This window comes from Diadema antillarum, unplaced genomic scaffold (assembly GCF_040938485.1).
Source record: "Diadema antillarum isolate AM-2024a unplaced genomic scaffold, OU_Dant_1.0 seq00000015_RagTag, whole genome shotgun sequence".
NCBI classification, from domain to species: domain Eukaryota; kingdom Metazoa; phylum Echinodermata; class Echinoidea; order Diadematoida; family Diadematidae; genus Diadema; species Diadema antillarum.
Window position 1 is genome coordinate 1,148,714 of NW_027271135.1, and position 26,610 is coordinate 1,175,323.

Consider the following 26,610-nt stretch of genomic DNA (forward strand, 5'->3'; position numbering starts at 1 on the left):
TTTCGATATAGCGCGCTATTTTCTGACTTGGGAAATTAATCCGATCACGAAATAGCGCGCTATTTGATAATGTGAACACAAATTAGCGCGCTAATTGTATCGCTCTGATCGAGAAAATTTCCCGAGTCCAACTCGGGAAATTTCTGAAATAGCGGGATAGTAGCGTGCTATTTGATAATGTGAAAAAACTCGAGAAATTAGCGCGATGCATCCCATCATGCCTAGCGTGTGTGACCCGATTGATCGAGGCAAACTGCACACAAATCATGAGGAATATTTAAGAGGCACACGCATTACTGATGCTGTTTGCACATACTCATCTGTCGAATTAGCTCGAAAAAAAATTCGGGCTAATTCTCTTCGGGCTGATGTGAATAAGAAATGAAATAGCGCGCTAATTCGCAATCTCGAGCTTGGATTTTTATCGGGCTGATGTGAAAACGCCTATTGACATAGTTTTCCTCTAGGTAGTTGGCAATGAAAGACTTGCGCACAATTATTGTAAACGGGGTTACTGTGACTCGCAGCCATACATATTTTACGGTTCTACTCAGCAGTGCGAAGTATGTAAGAAAAATCACATTGCGTCATGATAAAATGGATCACGTTGCCCTGATCCATGAAAATAAATGCATTACTATTCATCGATTATCTTGTCTGTTCATCCTTCTCATTCATCTTCTTCCTATGATATATTATAATATTCTACTTCATCGTTCTTCTCTCTTTCTTTTTGAAATGAACACTAAAATGTAACGGTTAATAACTCATGATCATGAAGGAATTCTTCTCCTCTGTTATCTTCCTCTTCATCATCATCTTTTCAAAACTATTCTCTTTTCTTCTCCGTTTTCTTTTTCCTCCCCTCTTCTCCTTCTTCGTCTGTTTTTTACCTCTTCCTTTTTCTGGCTCTTCTTGTTCTTCTTCATCTTTTTCTCCTCTTTCCCCTTCTTCTTTTTCTTTTTCTTTTTCTTCTCCTTCTTCACTTAGAGAGGCCAAGAGATGTGGCAAGCCGATAAGCAAGATTAGGAGATCACCATGTCACGATTCTGACGAAATATCTCTAATGGGTTTTTTTTTTTTTCTCGGCAGTCTGGCCCTGGAGAGAGTTACGTGATTGCCGTGCTCGATAATACTTCCCATTTTTTTTTCCATTTCCCTTGTCATTCGAGGTTGATGAATGACAATAAATAAAATACTGCTTATTATATTACGCGAACAGAAATCTGATTTGCAAGTTGGGTAGTGAAGCACATGATCAGCTGGGATTGAAGATTGCTACTTAATATCGCTTTCCTTTCTTGACTGTTAAGGGGATTGTGAGCATGTTAAGAAGCGTTGAATTGTTTTTGGAGGGAGAAGGGGATGGAGGGACATTGGTGAAAAGGTGACCCTTTGAATCTTACCGCCAACATCCATTTCCGGGTTATCAATCACCATATTCCGTTTCAGACGCAGCTTTCAGTCCAAACACGAGAATTGATCAATGATAGATCATCAGTTAAAAAGTGGAATCTCTCCCCTTCCCCAGCTAATCTTTCCCTCTGCTGTGTCCAACTTGATTTGTTTGAGAATTCGTTTTGATTTGAATATAGGGAAGAAGTATAGCAACAATTCCAGTATACTACAAATCATATGGATATTTGTATATTTTCAACAAGGAAATATGATGTTTGATTTCGAAGGTTTCGGAAGGGTACTACAGAGGGAGGCAATATCTTACTTTTCATGCTTTAATCAATCTCTTTTGTGAAGCTTTTATGCATATTATGAGCGAGTTGTACAGTTTTCGTCTTTGGGTCAACGAGGAGATCGAGGAAAGAATGTAACAACAACCTGTTGCCGGTGTGGTATTTTTTCCTACAGCAAGTTAACTCTGTGATTGCTGTCTGCAATGTGTTTTATACAAAATGTTAAAGGTCCTTATTGACAACGGTCGTGAGATAGTTAAGGAATAAAATAGAGAGCGCAGTAATGTGCGGTTTAGTTACATCATTGGCCCTCAGCCATATCATCACATGGAGTCATGATTGGTAGAGAGTGAACAACAGTGGTGCTCCTCCTCCTCGTCAAGTCGTTTCCATGGTGATATGGGTTAATTGGATTCGAGTTTCTGGCAAACTCCTTGGGGAACAAGGAAGTTTTGTTTCCCACCTGGTGTTATGAACGTCACGTGTTTCCTGTTGCTGCTAGGAGGGGAAGCCTTTGATATATTCTATGAACAATCGTCTCTAAAATTAACAACTTGACAAACTCCAGTCATAGCGTCAATTTTGACCTTGATGATCACACAATTAACAGATGTCAAGCTTAAAGTCGTCGCTCGATAACTCTAGAAGTCGTCAAGAGTTATCGCGAGACGCAATGCCTTTATTTGCCTGGAACGAAGGTTGCCACAAGGCTCTCTATCTTGTACACTTGATACAAAGTGTACAAATATCCTGCAGCATCTAAGCCTGCTTGAGGTTCTACATTGTTCGATACTGTTTTCGATACAAAACTCCGTTTACGCATCTTTCTAACTTCCACCATCGTTTTCCGACAGGGTCTGAAAGGATCCACATGTGATCTAATTATGAGTAAATTTCTTCTCTGATTCTCTTTAATATGAAAAGTGCGCTATTTTATCTTGTTTTATGTGTTTATTTAAATGACATCTAACCTCTTCTTTTTTTTTAATTCCCAAAGGGGAGGCTACATGTGGAACATGTTACCCTTGAAGAGAATTATGATGGGGCACGTTTCCTTTTTCATGCGGGGTCTCATATTAAAGAAGAATAGAAGACTTTTTGTTTGCAACGATCTCCTATTATGAGAATGAGGGCTGGTTATTCCTTCAAATCATTTTTAGTGTGTATCAATTCAGTACTTTGCTCGTCAAACTGACGATGTTAGGACTGGTGCAATAATCATAAATCTCATGAAGGGGCGTCATGACTGTGTAAATCGAGGATATTACTATAGTGTCAAAAGCTACAGACCAGCGTTCGTGGAAATAACTGCAACAAAAACTTTATGATTGTTTTCTGTACTCCCCTGACGTGTTTTCGTGATTAGCGCTCCCATAGAAAAAGCTTCTATAGTCAAATTAGTGTACGTGTAACCAAATTCACTATGATATAACAAGATCATCTCTCGAAGGTTACTAACATTAGGAGAAGAATAGGGGTCCATGTGATAAGCTTCCACCCATTACAACTTGAGATACGCATCGACATGTTGCGCCGTAGAAAATATTAATCGGCTAGCTTTCAATTTCAACTATCTTCTGTCCTACTTTTATTCTATGTATTGATGGTCGAAACACACGTACTCCAGACAGAAATATAGATGGACAGAAATCAGAAATTGACTTAGAGAAAGAAAGGGAGAGTGGATGGAGAAAGAAAGAGAAATGAGAAAGAATGAGAAAAAGGCAGAGATGGGTGGAAGCTCGGTCTCTTTGTTCCCCTCTCGTGTCACCTGACTTCGGGGCTAATGGCAGGTTGTGACGTCATCACCCTTTGAATCGAAGACGCGCGGGTAATTGGTATCGAGTTTGATTTGTCTTCGCTCTGACCTGGGGATATCATCGGCCCTCCGTCGCAATCATGGAGAAAGTAACGGAAAATCAGTGAGAAAGGAAAGTATAGATTTTTTTGTTCTTTAATGCCGCATCCTTTGAAATGTCAGTCTTTCCCCCCACTATCCCCCTTTCCTCCCATGCTTTTCTGCCCCCCCCCAACTTATTCTATATGGCAGTAGTCCTACAGTGAAGAGCGGAACTTTGATATCAGTGGATGGGGGGAATTACGCCGAGAAGATCGCGAGTGATTCTACGTGTGTGCGGTTGTTTGGTCAGACATTGATGTGCGTCACGAACTGAATTTCCTGCACTCCTGTGACAAGCAACCGTCCTGTGCTTCTGCCACCTCTCCACGTGTTTATTCTTTCTGATGAAATTATTCTGTTAAGGAAATCAAGGACCATTACCCGTCTGCAAAAAGCAGCGAGGGTACAGCGGTTGAAGTGTGCGGTAGCCATAAACACACAAATGAATTTTGCCGGCTAGTTTTACCGTTCAAAGCAGCACTTTTCGTCTCTCCCTCGTAGTCTAAATGTTTTGATTTATTTTGTCTGCACCGTTAAATACATGTTGGTTTTGTTCAGTCACCTCAACGGTAAGATTTTGCCACGATCCTGTGTGAATCTCACAAAGTGGAATCAAGACTCTTTTCTATCTCCTCTGACAATCAAACCATAAAACAGAAGTCCTTTACAATCAATATGAAGTGTTTCAACTGTCCTTGCAATCTAACCTGTAACCCTCGAGTCGCTTCTTTTAACCCAAGTCACGTCAATTTGACTTTTACCGTGTACAAGAAGGTAAATTCACCCTAAAACATTCTATCCACTCGATTTGCAATGGACAATATCTTTCTAGAAGAATAGTTAAATAAAAGTAGGGGACCGAGTTTGTATCGATGTCATTTTGTGCCGAAACGTGACCATATCACTTGGTACTTGATACAGGTGGCAAACAAATTTGACTATTAAAAAGAAAGCAGTCTGCAGAAAAAAAATCGAAACCGTCAAAAATTTTCTGCTTCATGTTGCAAATTCAGTTACCATCACGATACAATCCTTCATTTCTAACAGTTACAAGTCGTGCAGCGTAAGCTATAATTCGTTTACCTTTCTTCAGGTAAAGTGTGTACTGAAAGCTGGTTGAAAGCGTTACGTAATCATCCACCGACGTGCTTGAGCATTCTGTCTAGCAGCTACTAAAATCGATAAAACGTGACCTCATGGAATGGATGCCGGAGCAGTGTCCTTGGGATACTCAGTGTACTAATAGTTTTTGAATCTAAGCAAACACGCACACACCGGCACTAGCCGGGCATTCCCCCTCGTGTTAATTACGCCTCCGGGGAAGTCCCCTTCCGGGATAATGATGTCATCGCTAAACTTTCTTGCTTTCGGGTTCACTGGGACAGAGTAGGCGCCCTGACTTTCACGGTCGGGTTCCCGCGTGGCGGTGGCGAAGTAGGGTCGGTTCCGCTGCTTCTTCTGACGCCTCGACGGATGATGGACGCCCTGATGATGGAATGCTAATTACACACGCACGTGTGTATTCTGCATTCTTTCTTGCTTTTTTTTAATCAGACATGGCATGTTGTCAACTGGTGTTATTAAAGGCATTATTAACTATTTGCTGTTGAATTAAAAACCCAGCTTTAGTGCTTCAAAACAGTTATAAATTACGAGTTCGGGATAGAAAGAACCAATGTAAAAATGTTAATCAGTATAATCAATGTTAAGTACTCTTGAATATACAAAATGTGAACAATGGTTATAATAAAATAATGTTTCTAGAGTAAACCATCTACAGTTGTAGTTTAATGCGAAAAAAAATGGTGATATCTCCTTATACTTTAAGCTTTGTTGCGAAATTTTTATATGGTAGGATGTTTTGTGATACAACTGACCTACACATTATGCATCAAATGTGATAACTCGAACACTTTTAAAATCACTGTTCTGAATGGTTAAACAGTACCTTTAATATTAGCTGCAACCGGCCCTCATTTTCATCATTGGACGTTGTGATTGCACTCGTCCAAATTTAACGAACTCCAGTTTTACTGATCCTCACTGTCGGAATGGAATCAGGTGTGCAGCAGCACTCTGAATGAACTTAACAAATTGTAATTGTAGGCTTAAATCATAGCAATGCCGGTTTGAACAAGCTCTAACTTTCTGTCTTGCTCCTTCGGTTTGCTTCGATATCGCTTGACATTTTCACGTTGTTTTTTTTTCATATCAATATGTAATAGTCATGATTAGTTGCCTTCACACGTGACACATGACAGCCAGAAATAGTTGATTTTTATTTTTGCCAAGGCCTCCAGGCTGGTGGTGTCCCTTCGTTAATCATCAAAGTTCTTGGAGTCGACACTCTTTCTATCTCCTAAACGTCATGTAGCGCTGCTGAGCGCATGTGTATGTTCAATAGCCGATTCGTTAAGTTTATTTAAAATCAAATAACATTTAAGCTGCTGTGTCATGAAGAATATCAGACAAGCCATCCCTGTGAAGTTGCGTATTGTGATGTGTTCACAATAATACCACAGTCGTCCAACCTACTTTTTTTTTTTGTACGGCTACCTTCAAGTGAAGAACTAATTCCAAACACATGCATTATCCGACTGAACTCCTCCGTCGAGAATTGACGGCAAGCTTACTCAGTGTGATTCGAGTTCGGGCTGTCACCTACACGTCGAGGTGGATTAGCCTCGACCCTGGCGTTTCGAAATTAAATTTGAGATTCAAATTAGTCGACAAGTGCGTGTTTCATCAGTGAAAGTATAGAAGTGACGTACGATAGAACACATCTGAATATGTTGACCATCATGAAAACAGAATAGCATGAAGGAACAAAAAAGAGAAGACTCTAGAGAGGTGATGGCAGACCAAGAAAAGTATAAAGACCAAAAGACGGCTTCTGTGACACCCGGATTATGTAAAGTGAACTAGACTGAAGGCTACTTCCGTTGAGACAGAAGGGCAAGGTCACACCTGTGTGTCTTGGTTAATGTTGTTAGGGTACATCGAGAGGTCATTCGGGGTGCCATAGGGTATGCATTAGTGTGTGTGTGTGTGTGCCTCCTGGCAGAATCTGTCCGAACTTGTGTCCCACGAGCAATGCATTTCTCTGACTGGTGTCGTTTAGCCTCGCGAGAAGGCGTTTGACTGTTACTTTGTTCTTTTAATTTCTCACGATTGCGTTCTCAAAACAATCAGGAGTATATACCTGGAGCAATATTAGAGCGTTAGTAGTATAATATTGACACCCAGGCAGCATGGGTAAACTTTGTTCAGTTTAGGTATTCCGCCGACAATATCCATTTGATTTGTATCAGTATATCCGGCTGAATAGGAAAGACTGCAAATAAAGAGTGTGATCGCAAAAACGGGTTAAGTCGTGTTTTCAAATATTTTGTAGTAAGTCAATCACCATATAGAGTAAGATAAAACCTTTCCAGTAATATGCCACTTGTTACAAAACAAAGAATATCTTTAAGTTGTGTTCAAAAATATCCCGCATTTTCTCTATTTGTGTTTTTTTTTTAGCACCTTTAATCGCAAATATCTTGTTAACAGGAATGGAGTTAACCCATTTTGCTACCAAACTGTCTAAATACTATAAGAAAACATGTAGGCCTACTGATGTTTGTGGACATTATATTTAATTGTATTTAATAATGATAGTGGTAGTAGTAGCGGTATTGTCATTATCGGAATACATTTTCCGTCATGACCTTGCGCCATAATGTGATACAAATGCATAGGATCAAGCGTTGTTGACGAAATAGTTAGTATTGGCCTTTCGTAGCGCTTGTCATCTGAGTCACGTTGAGAACGATGACATTCGTATCGTTCTTATGTCACGATTCTTTTTTTTTTCATTTATTGTATGGAGTGCGTGCTATTGTCCTTCCGAAACCATCTCAGCTGATCCATAATCTCAAGATTCGTTCACATGAAGCGTTTAATCTGCCAGATCGGCACAGTCATAGGTGCATGTCGAATGGGATTAGGGTAATGGGATATTCATGTTTTTCCCGCTTCTTAGCTGCATGGTTGTCAACTCACAGTCGGCCTACATCGAGATTCTATTAGACAGACAAACAATTTCCGATTGTATGCACATGTTTTTTTCTTTCTCCTTGTAATTGCAGCTGAAGTTATAAAACATTTGATGAAACATTCCGAAGTCGATAAATACAGTTGAGATATTTTAATCAAGAGGCCTGAGGGATTCGTCTTCGAATCCTTTCAAATCCTTGGTACAAATCGTCAGTCAAGATGAACTAAAGATGCCATGATCCACAAATTAGATCGGTGGTAACACTGGATAGACAATCCTTTTTGACTCATTCCCCATTCCCTCTTAGGATAATTCCTAATCCAATAGCACGCTGGTAACTGTAGCGGTCAGATGACGTGTAGATGCAGGTCTATGCTACATGTACGCACTATTCTCAGATTGTGAAATTTGAATGGATGAACAGCTCAGCCACTAGAGTAGGCCTTATACGTCCCGTTTGACCCATGCAGTTCCAGAAATCAGAATTCTGTGATTTCGGGGTTTTTTCGTATCTTTTTACCCTAATTTTTATCATTCATTGCAAGCGTCTAATAAGGTATATAGTGTAAAAGGTGTTTTTATTTTTCGTATATCATTGTTTATTACATGTGCAGAACGATAAAAAAAGGATAAAATCCCAAAATCAACTTAGCCATGATAAAAAAAAAAAATAATAGCAACACATTTCAACAGATTTCAGTTAATATTTTTGTCTCAAGCAGTTATTTTATTTGTTCTGATGTGTAAATTTTATTCATTCTAAAAACACTTAGATCTTACCTTTCCCCACTATAACACGACGTGCCCAGTGAAAGTCAGAGTTGCCAACTTAATAATGAGAAGATGATCTTTTTTTTTTCAGCAAAATTCCCTCAAGACTTCACGGGTTAATAGAATCGTTCTCTCTAAAATGTGCTGTGTATCTATAATCGTAAACTTGATACATTTCTTCTTTCTTGGATTAATCTGTATTAGCAATGCGATCCCGACTGTCAACGGGTGTAAAATGCGATCTGAAGCTCATCAGCGGGATCCTAGAACTCGACCTGCGAGACATCAGTCATCCTTGTGTTTGAAATGACTCAGTGAAGCACTAGGGTTGTGGAATCAAGAAATTCTGACTTCCGTAAATCCCATATAGTCCCTTCTCTCTGAAAAAAAAACCACAACAACAACGAATGTTCCTCAATCAGCATTAGGCTACTGTAGAAACATTTGCTTGAGATTGTAGACTCGTTTTGATTAAGATTCCGCAACAATTCGTTCTGTCCAACACAAATGAGGTAACCTACATGAACTGCGCTTGACCAAGAAAAAAGATAGAACTAGTCTTATGATGTTACGTTTTTTTTTCTCCTTTATATTGATTGTGTCATAATCATGCGATTCTATTCATTGTTATATATTTATGTTTATACAACACCTCAGAATGATGTCGAATTGTGATTGGCCAAGAACATGTCACATGACATTCAATAGAAAATACCTATCAAACTCATTGAGAGTGACAGCCATACAATAAGCCCCTGGCATGGGCCTATAGCACGGCTCGAAGGTACTATAGCACGGCTTCGCGGGGGGCTACTAATGCATGGCCGCTCACAGAGTTCTGTGGCTCACACCCGTAGCAAAGCGCCAGCAAACTACATTGTACAGTGTACGTGCTGGCCGGCTGCGCTGCGCTGCCGGTAAGTCTCACAGACCAGGCGCGGCGGAGTACTGCAACGTTAACGTGTACGCGCAGTTACTTTACCTAGCTAGTTGCATGTATCGCGGCCTGTAACACCTAGCGGTACTGCTGTGTTTTTACTTTTGACTCTGATCTGCTACGTGGACCCCAGTGATCCCAACATCAAGACTTCATTTCAAATTGAGAAACCGTAATTTGATTATTTTTCTGTGTTTTTATACAAAATCATTTTCGGAAATAGACAAAGTCTAGACCTACTACTAGATCTACCGACATCTCAGATCGGCCTAACAGTCAGGCCTAACTCGATCTAACGTTAGCGTAGAATGGGTATAGACCCTGCGGAGTTTGTGGTTCCTGTGACTGTGTGGTCGAATCATGACGAGTGTTTGAAAGCAGTACACAGGGTGGTTTACAATTCTCTGCCTAATTGTTACATATATTTTTGGGCCTTCCTGAGTTGGCGGTCACTAATTTTTGTATTGTGATTGTGGACAAGGTGTTGTATAAAACGAATAATTTATGATTTTGTTCGTGCATTGGGGCACGTAATACCGCACTCGGCGCGAGATTCGCCACTGGTCTATTCAACGCGGCGCTACGCGCCTTGTTGAATAGACCAGTGGCTCATCTCGCGCCTCGTGCGATATTCGTGCCCTATGCACTCACAACTCATAAATTATTCGTATAATGTATGTATTTATTTATTTATTCATTTATTTATTTATTCATTTATTTATTTATTTATTTATTTATTTATTTATTTATTTATTTATTTATTTATTTATTTATTTATTTATTCTTATCTTTTGTCAGGGTAGCCCATTCACCAATAAATAGTGGTCTTCCATGGAGTCCTGAATAATATTGATGAATATATGTATATTAAATAGCATCCATCATCGTCATTATTAGTAGTAGTAGTATTACTATTATTATTGTTATTATTATTATCATTATTATTATTATTGTGAACATTGTCATCATTATCATCGTTGTCATCATCATTTTTAATGATCCTTTACAACTTGAACATTTAATTTCTCTATTTAAACAGTTCATTACAAACAATTTGCCAGCACAAGAACCCATTCCATGAATGGAACGGACGGAATATCGCAAGCTGAGCTATGGTTTCCGAGCGGGGCAAAACAGTTTGAATGGGGAGCCTACAGTATTCCTGCAGTAGCCAAGACAGGAAAAACAGCAATCGAACTATTTATACCCACGCCATTTCCCTCATCACCAGTCAATTATGCGGGAAATGCCCGCGGGAACCAAAGTTTATATGATTACGGATCATCAAAAGGGCAAGCCGAGACTACGGCGTGAGATGATGGACATTTTGCCCTTTCTCTAATTGTGTATCGACTGCAGATGAAAACACAGAAACAATATCAACACTAACATAATCCCATGCAGTTATAAGCTCCCGAGCACAGATGCTGTCTACAATAACCGGAATACGATAGGTCAGCTTTGACGCTCGGTATCGAAAACCGATATGACCCTGTCGATAGGAATAAAAGAGTACACTACTGTCAGATTTATGGCGTGTTAGAAGAATTGGATCTAATTTTGGAATCGGTTATGTCACGATAGGTAAGTTCCGACGCTGGGTATCGAAAACCGATCCCACCCTGTCGATAGGACTAAAAAAGTACAGTACTGTCAGATTATGGCTTTTCAGAAGAATAGGATCGAATTTCGAAATCGGTAATATCATGTTTGGCTTTGTATTGACAGGCGCACAGTTACTATCAATGGAGGTGATTAGTATGTGCAAGTCTCGTGTCCCGCCATCCACGCCGTGTTTGATTTCAACCCCTGCCAGCCAGTGTCATAAACCTGCTTATTATCTGATTAGCATTATACGAAAAAAGGCTGTATTATGTTTGAGTTGATTTGCTACTCGTCCGTTAGAGGGCGGCATTTAGTTCTTTGCTGAGTGCCTGTAGTTGGGGAGTTCTCGGCCTCAGTCTAATGATTATAATCATTCAGCGAAGAAAGAAAAATCCTTGACGTAATTACATGATTATAGATACTATAGTGGTTGTACTGTTTGCTGAATAATATTGTTTGAATAAATCATAATTATTTCAGAGAACACGAGTTGTCTCGATCCCAAGCTATTGTGTGTCCTCTCCGGGAAAATGACTCTTTTAATAACTGAAAGTCGCTGAAAACACTACCTTGACCTTTCACCGATTCGATACAGCGGGTATGTCGATAACTTCAATTGGATGCGTCATGTCTTGTCTCAACTATTAATAGCTGCCAGAAGCTTTGTTGAAGATTTAGGAGCCATCTTGCCTGTGTAAGCCAGGTATCAGCTCGTGACATGTGGTCGAATTCGCGAGGACGTGAAAAGTACATAAGAGCAATGGATGATTTAGAAAGTCGTGATAAAAATGCCATGCAGGCTGTGTTGGCAGCTCTATAATCGAGGAGAGGTCCTCATAAAGGGCTTACCACACGGACATACTGACAGTCGAAGAAATTCTGACGTGAACTACTTTTCGATCTGCACCTGTGTCCTAAGGGTGGCTGGGGGAAAATCTTTTTTCAAAAGAGAAATCTTGACCGAGGATAGCTGTCAGAACTTAGCTTGAAGTATGTCAAGATATAGGACGCATTTCAAGCCGAATTCCGAGGTAAATGATGTGTTGACCTGATTCGGCCAGCGCGCGGCGCTTTTGCGACTGTCACGGAATCCGGGCGAGGAGTGTCATGTGACATAGTCACGTGTCATCTGTTGGATTGCTCCAGCTGGCCCGCCAGAGGATCGTCTTTCTCTCGTCCCCAGTAGTGTGGCGTGGGATGGAGTAGACAGGAGCACTCAGCAGCTAGTATGTCCGCTTTACTTGTGCCAGCTATATAGACTGGAGAGCTTTAAAAGTAATATTGGGTTCTCGATCAGACTAAATGATAAATTTGTGCACACGCAACGTAACAGTAGTAGGTGATTTTTCTTTCCGATTAACATTTATTACTGTCACCAGAACTTCGGTCAGCTAGGTCTGAATTGAGATGAAGCCGTTTTCTGATTTTGTTCTTCTTGATCATAATCATTATTCTGCCTGTATTCTAAATGTAATAACGTCGACCAGTCCTCGAAATGTTTTGATAGCTATCAGGTCCTATGTGAAGGTCGCGTTGCCTGTTGAAGTGAGGTAAATGACTGTGTCATTTTTGGTTCCAATGAACCTGTTTTCTTTTCTTCCCCTCCCTCTTCCGTTGTGTGACAATAAAAGGTCCAAATGACCTTTAACGCGTGGAGCGTGCTGCGTTTTTTCTCATCTGCCCACTTCGGCGTGCTGTGACCTTTAAAGGTAGGGAATCCCATTTGCATGCCTTAAATGAAGAGTTGTATAAACACAGTGGTATGTTCAAGAGAGTATCACTTTAGAAACTCCCATAAAGTATTGAAAGTGAAAGGTAACATTTAGTACATTTTTATTGACCGTTAGATTTTGAATTGAATTCTTTTCGGGGCTCACCGTAAATTCCAGTACATTACTAGGCTACCTTTGCAGACCCATGCACTGCATGTGTGTCTATCATGTATATTTTGTGAATAAAGTTCGTCAAAACTTACAAACATTTCTATATACATTCTTGCCACACACTCTATATGTTATTACACCAGCTCTTATACTTTTAGATTTGTGTTTATAGATAACAAATACAGAAGACTGCAACAAAAAGGCTTAAGTGTGGCTGACACACAGAACTACTGAGTCGTTGAGTTTTGTGCATTATTCAAATTGTAGATAACTGTTGACTTCCAAATTTCTAAGCAGTGGCTTAAACAAGTCCCCTGAGGTTCATATTTAATGTTTTGCTGCATTTTGGGAGTTCTGTAAAAAGTATCCCCTACCTTTAATCACAGACTTGCCTCCTCTAAAGTGACACTTACTCGGCAAATTTCCCCATGAACAGTGATGCATGCGAAGGCTTGAGACAGGATATTGCACCAGTCTTCAAGCATTGAAGGGATTACAAATAGGGGGCAATTAAAAATCTCGCTCCTCCTTCAAACACAGGCCACGCGTCAATCGCATTGCCTTCATTGATTGCAGATGATTAACCTATAAGGTCGAAATATTAGCGACCGGCGATACCTCCAAGTAGGAAACAACTTTTGAATTGATTATTTTTTTTTTCTGCTTTAGGTATGGCGTTGCTCTGCCTGAATTTAAAAAAAAAAAATGCGAGAAGTTTGGGAACTTCTGATGGACAATGAACTAGTGAACGTCCAACCAGACAACGTGTTGACGATATCTTGTTACGTGCATATTCCCATTCACACTGGTCGGGGAGTCTGTAGAAGAGTTTTGTTGTTGTTGTTGTTGCTTAATAATTGATTTTTGTTTTCAACTGTCATAACCGCAACCACCCTAATTCTGGCTCACAAGTATTGTCATGATCGTCGAATTTTCACCATGTCTTAATGTCCTCTAAACACACACACACACACACACACACACACACACACACACACACACACACACACATCTAGAAGGGGATGAAAATCAAACAAATACCTCCAAGAAATTCAAAGTCAAATATTAAAGAACACAGCACTAACACAACAAGTAAATTGTAACAAAACTCATCTTTCCAGACAATAAACATGACTGTAGTCCACTTTATGCAAGTCTTCTGTGCTGTTGTAGAAGTTCGTCAAGTACTTTTGGATTTAAGATGAGACAGTAGGAAGCGGTGACGAAGTTAAGTATATCGTAAAGGAGGGGGTGGGGTAAGGCAGGAGGGGTAAAGGATGAAAGGTAAACGGGGATGAGAAGGAATAGAATGGAGACGGATCCACATCTTTAGCTACAGGAGTGAAGTCCAAAATACCACGTAGGGAGGTGAGACAAATTCCCTAGTAATGCTCACACATCAACATCATACCATGCTCAAAATGAAATGGCCTCTCCCCTCCCCCTCCCACCCGCCTCACCTTAATTCCATCTAAAACAACGCTCTTCTTCTAGAATTTACACATCGATGTTGTGTTTACTTTTGCAGACTAACTTTTTTTATCCTCCTTCACTTGTGACTCTCTCTCTTTCTCTTTCTCCCGAACTGAATATGCTTTTTATTTTCCATTTTCTATATTTGTCTTGTTCTTTTCTTCGTTACATTTCTCCTTCCTATCTACATTTTTTTTTATTTGTTGCTGGTCAGTACATTAGATGCTCTCTCCCCCAACATTACCTTCACTGCACTATTCTATATTTGTTCCCAGCATGGTATTAACGAGCAGCTGGTCGGGATTCTTCCTGTCACACTTGATATCGATCGTACGCTTCCGCTGTAAGCTTACAAGGGTATTTCAGGCTGGACGATTTCTTTCTCCATTTTTCTTTTTTTTTTTACGTTTATGTGCTCTCTTGCCAATTTGTGAACGTCGTACGAATATGAACGACTGGCGCTCATTTAGAAAACGCTGACGACTGTAATCACTCGTCCCTAGTAGATCTCTGTGGTTTCCCTCGTTTTCCTGATCTTTCCTTGGTCATTCATGAAATTAAGAATAATTTGGTTCGACATGACTTATGGCTGTTTTTCGAATCCACATCAAGGCACAATTAATCACAAGTGTTATGTTTAGTAATAATGATTTGCCATCGAAAGAAAGAAATGCAGCCCAAAAAATACTGAAAAGAAATGGGGGAGGGGGGTCATTAGGACATAGTGTGCATTGTTTTATATACCAGTGTTTGAAATGTTGTTTGAACTTGGTTTCAGTGTGAAATTCATTTAAGAAAATTCCTTGCGATAGGCTGCTTTTTCAATTTGGTATCTATATTCATCAAAATTTGACCAGCTAATTCGATCTCTTTTATTATAATTTGTGTTCACATTTTATCATACTGCTGTGTGTTATCGAAGCAAATCAGCATACGGATCGAGTTATCCTGAATAAAGATATTTTTATGAATAAATTTCGATGATACTTTTCCGAGACACTAGAGCCCCCTTGTGCCTAGGCAGGGCCTACATTATGATAATCTTAGCAGCATAAAATAAGTAGTATTACAGAATGTATTGAACTTTAGTCACCGCTAACTATGTTCATTTTTGACACATTGCAAAGTTAATGATCATGTCATAGATATTATTAGAGCAGCATCCTCGAGAGTAGTTAGCGCGTATCTTCTTGAAGTCGAGTCTCGTTGACATAATATGCTGCCCTGAGTGGGTAAGACCACAAATTCTTTATTAATGCAGGACGTTCATAATGCCAAGTTTGTTACTAGCCATACAATTATTTTTAAACCTCCCAAACATGACATACTCGTCTGTCCGATACTGACGAGCCCATGAAAACAAATCACATTTCGAGAATGCAAACCTTGCCAAAAGAAGTATTTTGGACTCATGTGCTAAATATGACTGTGTAACGTCTGCCAAGTTATGAAAAGATGAGAGAAGAGAAAAGAGAGAAGAGGAAAACGGAAAAGAACGAAGGGAAAGAGAAAAGAAGAGAAGAGATAAGATGAGGGGAGAGAGAAGAAATCAGCAGGTTACCATGGTTACAGAAACACTTACTGTTGACACGTCGAGTGAGCGAAAGTGACACCAGCGTCCTGCAATTGACTTTAAGGATGTCGACACTTTGGCACAGGTGCGCGCACATCGGCTGACACCTCATAAGCCTATGGAGACTAAAGATGAGAAAAGTAACACGTCAGTGCGCATGTCCGATAGGTTTAGGGCGATACATCTATTCCACATTCCCCTCTTTCTCTTTTTTTTTTATCTCTGTCTCGCTTTTCCCCCTTTCCGTCTCCCTCTTTCGCCGTCCATCTAGAAAACGCATTATAGAGTCAAATCTTAACGATTAGTCGACACTTTTGAATGTGATCAGAAAATCATTTTATTCATATTGCGAGAGATTATGGAGATATCTACACCACTCACAGAAAAGTCATGATGGTGTTTCAACATGACTTTTTTTTTGCAGTATTTCTTCAACAAAAATCCATTCGTTGTTTTCTAGAGATTATTGTTATTGGTGTTGTTTTTTTTTTCAGTGATACTGTAATAGTTGTGAAGAATGAGGGCTGGCTCATAGCTGCATGGCCGCACGCAGTCAGCTGTTTCAAGCAGTAAGCAATATGCTTTGACAACCGAGGTTTCAATACAGTCATGACAGTTGTGGAAATTCTGACTAGAAATGAAAACTAAGACGTATGTTCAGCATTTTGATCTGGGTTACAATCAAGAATAGAGGAAATTAACCGGTCTCAGACATGCTCTACGAGACTAGGAATTGGAGGAGACCAAATGTCACTAAACCTTACACAAATCTATCGGCATGGGACTACTGTTAGTCAGCCGGACGATGTATGGCCCAAGTGACTTGAGTGCATGTCTCCAATCCGAGTAAGATACGCGGAGTAGGAAATGAAAGTCGATCAGTAGATGTTGTTAGTCTGTAGATGCTCAGCTAGACTCACTGGCTCGTGTTCACTTCCCAGCGAGTCTTGCTGTGCAGTGTAATTTGTATCGTAACCACGCCGTCCCCTCTAGTAAGAGGCAAAACACTCTATTCCTCGGACACGTCGGACAGGACATTAAAGTGGAGGACGTGGTTGCGAGCGAGTCACGACTTACACTTACAACCACTTCACTGTTGTCACGTCTTTTTAAGGTCTGGAGCAACGTGCTAATAAACTCGATGAAGTGATGCACCCCATAATACATACCCAAACCAGAAAATAAACAAAATGATGCCGACCCCTCGTGGTTCCAACGGCATCCACCAGGCCTATAAACTGTACCATAAGAGGAAAAAGAAAGAGAACAAGAATGAGAAGAAGAAGAAGAAGAAGATGATGATGATGATGTCGGAGATGTGCTGATAATCATCTTTTATCTATTAGATAAAGACCTTACAATCTCACTTATCTAAAGCAAGATCTCCCACTCACGTAGATACTATTACACTGCCTTGCAACTATCACGTCACATGCAGTTTTCATTTTTTTCATCAGTTGCTATTCAGTCTAAACCTTTACAGTATTGCAGTAAAATTAAAGCAAGTTTAATTCAGGAAATGGCGATGGAAATACGTCTGACTCAATTTTTCATCTATCGTGTGCTGTTTTCTTCGTCTTTTTCCCCCTCGTCCCTCCCCCCTTTCATATACATACATATATATATATATATATATATATATATATATACTGCTAATTCTCCTACTACACTGTTAGGTTATGACGGTGATGATGATGATTACAATAATAAGAAATGAAATAATGAAAACAACACATTTAATACTACTTTTACTACTACTACTTATGCTACTACTACTACTACTACTGCTAATGATAATGATGATAATAGTAAAAATCATTACGATAATAATAATAATAATAATAACAATAATAATGATAACAATAACAAGAAGAAGAAGAAGAAGATGAGGAAGAAGAAGAAGAATAAGCATGATAATAGTATTTGTCATATTTGTCTCCAGGTTTTTCTACTATTGTTACTACATCATTAATATTCTAAGTCCGAGAAGGATGTATCTAAAAAAAAAAAAAAATAGTACAAAATTGATCGACAAGCATCAGTCGAAACATAACCCGTATTAATAATATACCAGACTGACTCCCTGTGGTAGACCATGGGGTAGAAACCATCCTCGTGATCTTCTCAACACTCTGTCTGTCTGTCTGTCTGTCTGTCTGTCTGTCTGTCTGTCTAGCGACCCCCTGTCCGGTTTTGACCGAGCAATTATCGGAGCTAACTAGCTGATGGATATAGCAAGATCATGGTAGATAGGATGGCTAGAGTAACTTGTCGTCCCCCGCAGCGTCTTCCCCGGGAGATCGTACCTCGATCCACTGGCTGGCCAGGTGGTAACGTGAAGGATAGGCGTTGACGTGATTCGAGAGATCGCACGTACGAGTTCAAAGATGCTGATAGATTGGCGCGTGTCTGAGGCGAAAAACTCTCATAATGACTTGCCACATTTCTGTTCCTTGTGGTCTACTTTTTGAATTAATGACAGAAAATATTTCAAAGAGTGACCATTGTGCATTTATCTATGCATTGACTTCTATATCGTGTGTGGTGCAGAACCTATATTGTCTACCAATATTACTCATACCGTCTACTATGCCTGAATTTTTAGACTGATCATAAATAATAATGTCGTCATGATATAGGAAATATGCATGTCAGCAAAAGTAGCTTTACGTAATCGTTTACTTCTGCTGAGTGACCATGGGCATTCATCTTTGGTAGATATCAACATAGTTTCCGTCGCTATGTTATTCACGTGACACTGACAGGTTTAGTTTGGTAAGTGTTTCTCAATGACTATTCAGTGTAATTTAAACATCAGATTTCTTCCCACGCATATGAGCAGTTTGGGACATATTTTAAGTAATTTCAGCCCGCCTTCCACCCTACCCCCACCCACCCCACCCCCTTCCACACACACTATGACAGTGTTGGTCGACAACTCCACCATTACCGCTAACACATGGTTACGCTCACGTATTACTGAACTTCCTTCACATGAAGCGATTATACAGTAGAGTGAACAAGCCTAAAATGAAGACAGAGAACATTCTCCTCTTAAAGTAAAGCATTAGTTTATTTAATTGGACCGTACAACAGTATAATCACACATTTACTAGCACAGATGCAACATATTACTCAAATAGTTGACGAAAAGCGAACGTGTCACTGTATGGGAATAACGAGACGCGGACGAATATCGCGATGAGTTGTTGGTAACTGTTGCAGGACTGTGCCCCCGTCCTTATGGTCGACAGAGGTATGGTATTGAGTGATAGCAACAGTTGATGAAGTAGCAAGATTGACATAAGGGTGGGGAGAGACAGTTTGAGTTCATGCTCGTAGTAATTGTAATATCTAGAATCCTACCTGCACACGTCGAGTGTTTGTAGTCTGAGTTGGGCACGACCATTCCCAGTGCGGGGGCGTTTGATTGCCTCTCTCTAGCCGCGAGGTAAATAACGACGATGTGTCTCTGCAAACTCACCTGTTAGCATAATTGACTTGACCCACATTCTCGGAACATTCTCTTTGTCACCTCGTCTTGGTCAATTGAATTAAATGTAACCCTGCACCGGAACGGAAGTATGTGCCTCCTTTTCCTCCCGCGGGATATAATTGCTCGTGTGGTACTGCGAAATATCGAACGTCCGCATCCCTCTTGTCGGAACGGTAGTCTGCAACAAATAGACTGAAAAGACGCTATTTCTTTTCTTCCTTTCTCACTAGCTTCCACTGCAACTGTTGCATATTTACCAGCATGTTTTCAATTGATTGACAATCATGTTCTTTGAGTAAATTAGATCTAAAACAAAATATGTAATCAATACCCGTTGAGTTTAACAAGCTGATTGGCATGCAAAATGCCACTTATTTACGTGGAAATGTTCTGGTATTGCGTACATTGCAGACGCGTATCGACAAATTATATGAACGTAAACAATAGTAGTGGATGCTAACTAATCCCTCCCCATCCTCGTGACATATGACGCCAAAATTGTCTGTCACAATGTAATGATCATACTAGGTTCGCATGATCAGCCAAAATTCTTCTCGATGTAAGATAGTAACAGCTAGTGCGTCGTAAGTTACGAATTCCTGGTATCATTATGCTGCACAGGTATGACAGGTATACATTTTGACAAGCACCATGGTTCGTTGTCTTGTGCTGTCAGTCTCTCCATTCGTCCTCACTCTCTTCCGCTCGTTCTTCCCTTCTCTGTCCCCATCTTCCTCTCACTTCCGGTCGTCCTTCCCTTCTCTGGCCCCATCTTTCTTGCTGCCTTTGCGAAGGGTCCGTCGGTGTTTTGACTGACGGATGAAGAGACATTTTCTCATAAACATGGCGGGAAGTTCAAATCCCTTGGGAATTTCACATTTATAGATTGAATCGCGTCCAGACGCGTTCATTTGGGAGCAATGGAAGGGCGTTTTTTTCTCTTAGGGATGGACATGTTCTACTTACCCGATTTAAGCACCTGACATAGCAACGGACGAAATCGATGCAGCCTCGTGATAAGAATTTCCTGTAATCAATGAAAGATTTGTGTCCCACGAGACGCCGTTCATATCACATCTGAAAGAGACAACGCAGGGGCATTTTACACTATAAATGGAAAGGATCAGTTGATATTTAGGCATTTGTTCAAAAACAGAACGGAACGCGGTATGGCACTCACACAGTAGTGGATTTAAGACGAAGAAATGTCAAAGATGAGAGGAATATTTCGATTAGTGTTAAGAGGGTTTCCTGGAAAATCTCGGGTACCTTTGCCAGGAAATATCATGGGAATATAGAGCTTTATCATTAAGTTATGTCCTTGTATTGCCTCTGTGCGAACGGGAACATTTATGTCATCATTATATAATTCACTTTATCTTTATTATTATTTCTAAAAAGCCCAAAACAACATCGTAGTAAATGAGCTAGCCTCGCTGTCGCATGTACTCTCTGGTACAATGTGCACAAGCAGACAAAATGATTGAAATTCTAAACTCATTTCCAGCTTTAAGCTTAAGTGCGACCACGAGTGACTGGTAATATTGGTCATAATCTATTCCTTTGCCTGGGGCGGCACGAATGTCTTTGTCCAATGCGCGGTGATGATTGTCCTTCCATTATCCCAGGAGTTATCATAGTTGCCACTTCGTCAAATCTCCACGGGACTGTTCCGGTACAGAAGTTTGGAGAACCGACGGACTCTAGAAGAGGTGTGATCCCTTTAACCCACTAAGTGCTCTTTCATTAAGGATTACGTCTACAGACCCTCCTTGGCGCGTATCAATTTCGTAACAAACGACGCGTCGCAAAGTGCACATTACATTTAGCGTGTGTTAGACGATCCTTGCGCACATCATGCCGAAATGTATACGACCACCACTACAGTACTCTAGAAACGTCACAAAATTTGTCTTCCCTCGTAGATTATGTCGGATTACGAATTGGGTGACAACTCCGATGATGGTAGCCATAGATTTTTATTAAATCTGAAATAAACCATCGTAACGAGACGTGATTTTTGGTGAATATGTCACTCCACGTCTCCACCCGTCCCCTTCCAACGGGTACTTTGCAAACTCTTTTTTTTTTTTTTTTTGTTGGGGGGGGGGGGGGTAATTGAGATCTAAACTGACTTCGATAATCTAATTACTCGCCTTATTTGGCATAGGTGTTTTAGCTGCAAGAATGACCGATATCCAGTGCGGACAATGCATAGTTTATTGAATTTATATCTTTGAAACTCCTTGCGTATGAACACTCTGAGGCAGGAAAAAGAAATAATATGTGAGGGCGAATCAAGCTTTACATCTTACGTGTACAAGTAATGGTCAACACTTTGCTTCATTGCTTCGAGACTTATGTAGACGCAAGTTGTCTTTTTTTTTGGATGCGTACAGTGCTGTCCACACTAAGTTCTGATGAATTTGATACTGTAGTAAGACATACTTTGAAGGCGAGAGCAAAAATGTTACATGTGTTCTTACCCAGTCTTCTTTGAGTACTCGCTGAAGTTGACGTGCAGCTGGCGCTGTTTCATTTACACTTGGCCTATACCTCTTGGCTCATTATGGTCTTTCTCTCAAAGACCTCTTACAGTTTCACCTGGGATCAAATCGCCTACCACTCTTACCCCATGATGCACCTGCCACGCAATACTCATTTAATCACGTCTGCCCGGCTGTTACCTTGTACTATATCAGAAGCATTCGTGACATATACGTGCAATTGAGGAAGCACACTCTTCTGAATTGTGGACCCCCACGATTTTACGATTGGTTGTAGAGCACTCCAACACACGAGTATAGAACTCCGTAACATGATATGGGTACTGTGTCACTTTATACATGACTACTTGTGGACTTTTTGTACCTTTTTTTTTTTTTTGGTCTCGTGCATCGCTTTTCTGCGTGATTATTCCTCTCTTTAAGGACTTGTTTTGATGTTTTCTCTTTGTAATAGAGGGGTATTTGCAGTTTGAAGTCATTTTTATTGACCTTTTCTTCTTGGTGTTGATTTTAAAAGAACAATATCATGATCATAGATACAGTGTGTGTACGATACTGTAAATGCATTAATGATATACGTACGCTTTGAATGCGATCATCACTATTAATTGATTGTATTTTCTTTTTCGTTTTTAACCTTCTATTTCGTAGCTGCATAGGAGCGAAGTGAGTTCAACTCTTGTTCAAGTACTGTTTTATTGTCGTAGATATGTGTTTGCATTAAACAGTGCAGTTTCATCATGAAAAAAAAAAAACACATCGCAGTGCGAAGTGAAAAAAAAATGCTCTTTAGATGTTAGGCTACGTGGCTGCCCAGGATAGAGGTGACTGAACTACATAAACAACTTGGTCCACTGTCCAAAGACATGGATTAAGAACAGTGTATTGGTTATTTTTGTTCCTGCAAAAGTTTTGCAAAAGTTAGAAATGCTGAAGCAGATGTTCTTTCATACTTTTTTTTTCAAATTGTCCCCATCATTCGTATGCCATTTTTTAGCTTATTCACTTATTTTTTTCTCAATGCCCTTGTGTGTTTTCCTAAGAAGAAGATATTTTACTTCTTCAATCATACTTACATGATTATTTTTGCAAATACGATGAGTGTAAGAACAGTGACATCTGACTTTGTGGCCGCTTTTTGTGAAAGTTGTGTCTGGAAATGTTTCACGTTGCTCACTAGTGTCCAGTGAAGTGCACATTATGTAATCATACTACATGACGTCATGCTTAATTTTTATTTTTTTTATTGCGTTTTTTTTCTTTGTGCTTTTGCCCATCGCTCATTTTATCTTCTCTCCGCTTGTCAACAGTCATGTGACAGTGAGCACCAGTTCAATATTATGTGACAGTGAGCATCAGCTCAAACATGTGACCGCACCAAAACTCTCATTTTTGTTCAAATACCACATGCACTCGTCGATGTTACTAGTAACGTACAAGTAATTCCGTATTTCTATTAAATGTGTAATGCAAGAACTAACCAATGTGTGACTCATAGGAGGCTCTTAGGCACGAACTGCTCAATTTCACTTGATTTGATCCTTAAGTCATTAAAAAAATGATGCCGATACAAAGAGAATCTGGCTGTGGGATCAAGTGTCTCATAACGTTACAAAATAGGAACCATCGCAAAAGAGTGTCTGACTGCTTTACATATTGTCGATATTTCAGACAGTAGCAACAGCAAGCCATATGTTTTGTTTGACGTTGTTTAGTTTTGAGAAGATTAACAACAATGCAATGTAATTATTATTGTTAAAGTAGTAGTGTTACCGTTTATCAGTACATGTCGGTGTTTTTTTTTTTTTTAGAAAAGTGATTCGTTTCTTTTCAGTTGCTTTATGTCATTGATTTTTAAGTATTGCACAGAAGAAAAAAAAAAACCATAAACGCTAGCTGAGTCATTTGGCTTGGGCCAAATGGTTCTTATTACTCTTGTATATTTCGATATTTTTTCGGTATTTTTCGTTGTTCAAAGTGATGTCTGTTAAATGTGTACGTTAGCCATTATGGAAATCATAACACACAATGATTTCCAGGAGTAATGGATGTAGGCTTCGCTGAAGTTCGCCGGGATTTTCACGCTTTCCGCTGCACTAGCTGCTTAACACTCTATGTACTAGGGATTGCGAGCAGTGTGTACAACGCTATGGAGTGTTCTCTGTCAATCGGCATTCAGGGCACGCATAGGGTTACCTGAATTATACAGCTAATTATAATTCGATTCCACCATCACACAAAATCGTGTGCAATGAACTTACGCATTAAACATGGTAAAATTTACTTTCCAAGAATGAACGCAAATTTGCGGCAGTTGTGTTATTATCAGTCATGTCTGTCTGTATGTTAAACAGTGGACATAAATTATCAAATATTGTCAGAAGCAATGCACACGTTCTTTTTTTTTTGGCCTTATTTCGTCCTTTTATCAGTAGATGTTTTGTTTAGCTCTTAACGTCTTGGTTCTCACGTGCTTTCGTTAAAATGTTCCGAAATCGTTATGTCCCAGCTGTGTACCTAAACGTGATTAGCACTTGCGGAGCAGAAGCATCACCGCCAAATCAGCCCCATTCGTTGCCGTTTGCTTCATTTCATCTATTTTTTTTCTTGAAGAAATTGATCAATGTTCTGTCATTTTTTTTCAATGTAATCGTTATGCTTTGTGTGTCTTTATGTCATTATAAGGTATAAGTCTTGTAAGCCGGGTTTGTTTGGTGATAAAGGTGTGAAGTTCAAAATTCTTCGACTATGTACATAATGTGGCAGAGGTTGGTTTAAATCAAATATACCTCATTCAACTGCTGAAAACTTGAAAACTCCGCAATATTTCACTCGCAAATTACACTCTATGGTGTTACATTGACGGTGGTAATTTGTTTCTGTGACAGATTTATTACTTCGTCTCCAGTGATCACTCCCCTTCAACTTGCATTCAAATGAGGAATAGTTCGTTAACCTCTCCTCTCGGTCTCCTTTTCACCCCTTCCTGTAGTAATGCATGACGTGTTGGAGTATTTTCGTTTACGTCATTCTTTGTCTTTCTTTGTTGTTGTTGTTTGTTGGGCTGTATTATGTATTCTTTTCTATTTTGTTTCATTATTTTTTTCCCTCAAGGTGGATTTCCTGCAGCGCAAATTAGCGCAAGAATCCGACGAGAAAAGTCAGGAAATAAAAGAGAAGGTTGGTCAATGCATGCCGGCAATCATGGAGAAAACAGTCTGAGCATGCGCGTTTAATACCATGTAGTTATTTTTTAGAGACTGTGACCCCTTTTCATCCCATGTTGCCCATTAGCTTGTATGGACAAAATCATGTTAGCAGTAACCCATCACACGACCTGTCACAATGGTTGTCTTAAGGAGTGAAGCAGTGTACCACTCTCCCCATCATTGGGTGACGTCATTTACACGAGTTTATGTGCTCTGTTCGGCAACTAACATTTGGCATGTCCAGCTAACCTTTGATAATACGAATTGTTACATCATACTATACAAGGAATGGACGACTTCCTAACGCCACACTAACGTTGGGTGTATCTATTGCATAACTTCGTGATAGCATAGATACAGATAGTTCATCTGTAGCTTAATCTTTTAGTTTTATTCATTAAATCGTGAATTATCAAAGTGTGATTTGGGACCGATGTGATTTGGGATTTCAAGTTTGCAAAGTCAGTGGATTTTCAAATGGGATTTTCAAATCGATTCCATTCAACAGTATGACCAAGAACAACGCTAGACGCTTGAAATTGTGCAATTTACATTCACCGTATACATCAATCATGTTTCGCTATGTGATTTGCTTACATCGTCAAGTACAGATAGTGTTCTGATAGTCGTGTCTCATAAGGGTCTTTCGGCATTTTTGGTAAAGACTTCTTTAGAACAAGAAAATTTAAGAAAGGACTAAATTGAAGGCGTTATTCTGGAAAGATCTTAAAACGTAAGAAAACTAAAATAGCATGAAATGCTATGATCATCTTTCTGCTGACAGAGGGAATGAAAGAAGCATTTTAGACAGTTAGAAATGAAGTAAGAAGTAGACGATGCGAACAATGATAAACAGAAGATGAATATAATGAAAGTAGAATGCAAATGATTGACATAAAAAACAATAACAATGTTAATGCTATCAACGATAGTACTAATAATTATGAAGAAAATGTGAAAGATGACGAGGATGATTATTGTAAATAACAACAATAAACATCATATGATTATTCCTAATTATTCTTATGCAGTGACTTAATAAAGTGTTGGAAATTGCAGTCTGCTTCATAAACAGCGCGAAACAATTCACAAAGAACTTGTTTGTCCGATAATGGTATGATGATATGACAAAATGTTGTCAAGGTCCGTCTGGCGACTAATACTGCTTGAGAAAGGATTTTAAACGTGAGTGTACAATAAAAGACATCCGGAACATATGAAAAAGCATGTAAGAAAGATTTTAAACAAATGTATCTTTTAATCAACATTCGCTTAACGGAAAACGGCTTCAATAACTGATGAATCCCCATTAATGTTAAATGCAATGACATAGGAATTGGTCTTTGGTCGTGTGAGATGCAATAACCCTATATTGATAAAGGAAAAAGAAATAATTTCTGACAGTGAAAGGTAATTCCCTTTGTATAATGCATGAAATCGATTGTCTACTGTCACTTGTTAATGCATCCCTTTGCTTGCTGGTCATGCTCTAATGCTCAGTCACTGTCTCCCCCACGACGGGAGCC

At 39.6% G+C, this 26,610-nt stretch overlaps 1 protein-coding gene across 1 annotated transcript in view; it reads left to right on the plus strand.

Moving 5' to 3' along the window:
• Positions 1–26,610, plus strand: part of LOC139725116 (uncharacterized) — a 194,898-nt gene that overhangs the window by 96,390 nt on the left and 71,898 nt on the right. The window contains exon 3 of the mRNA XM_071636202.1: positions 24,990–25,055. Coding sequence (XP_071492303.1) covers positions 24,990–25,055 — 66 coding nt within the window. The remainder of the gene's footprint in view (positions 1–24,989; positions 25,056–26,610) is intronic.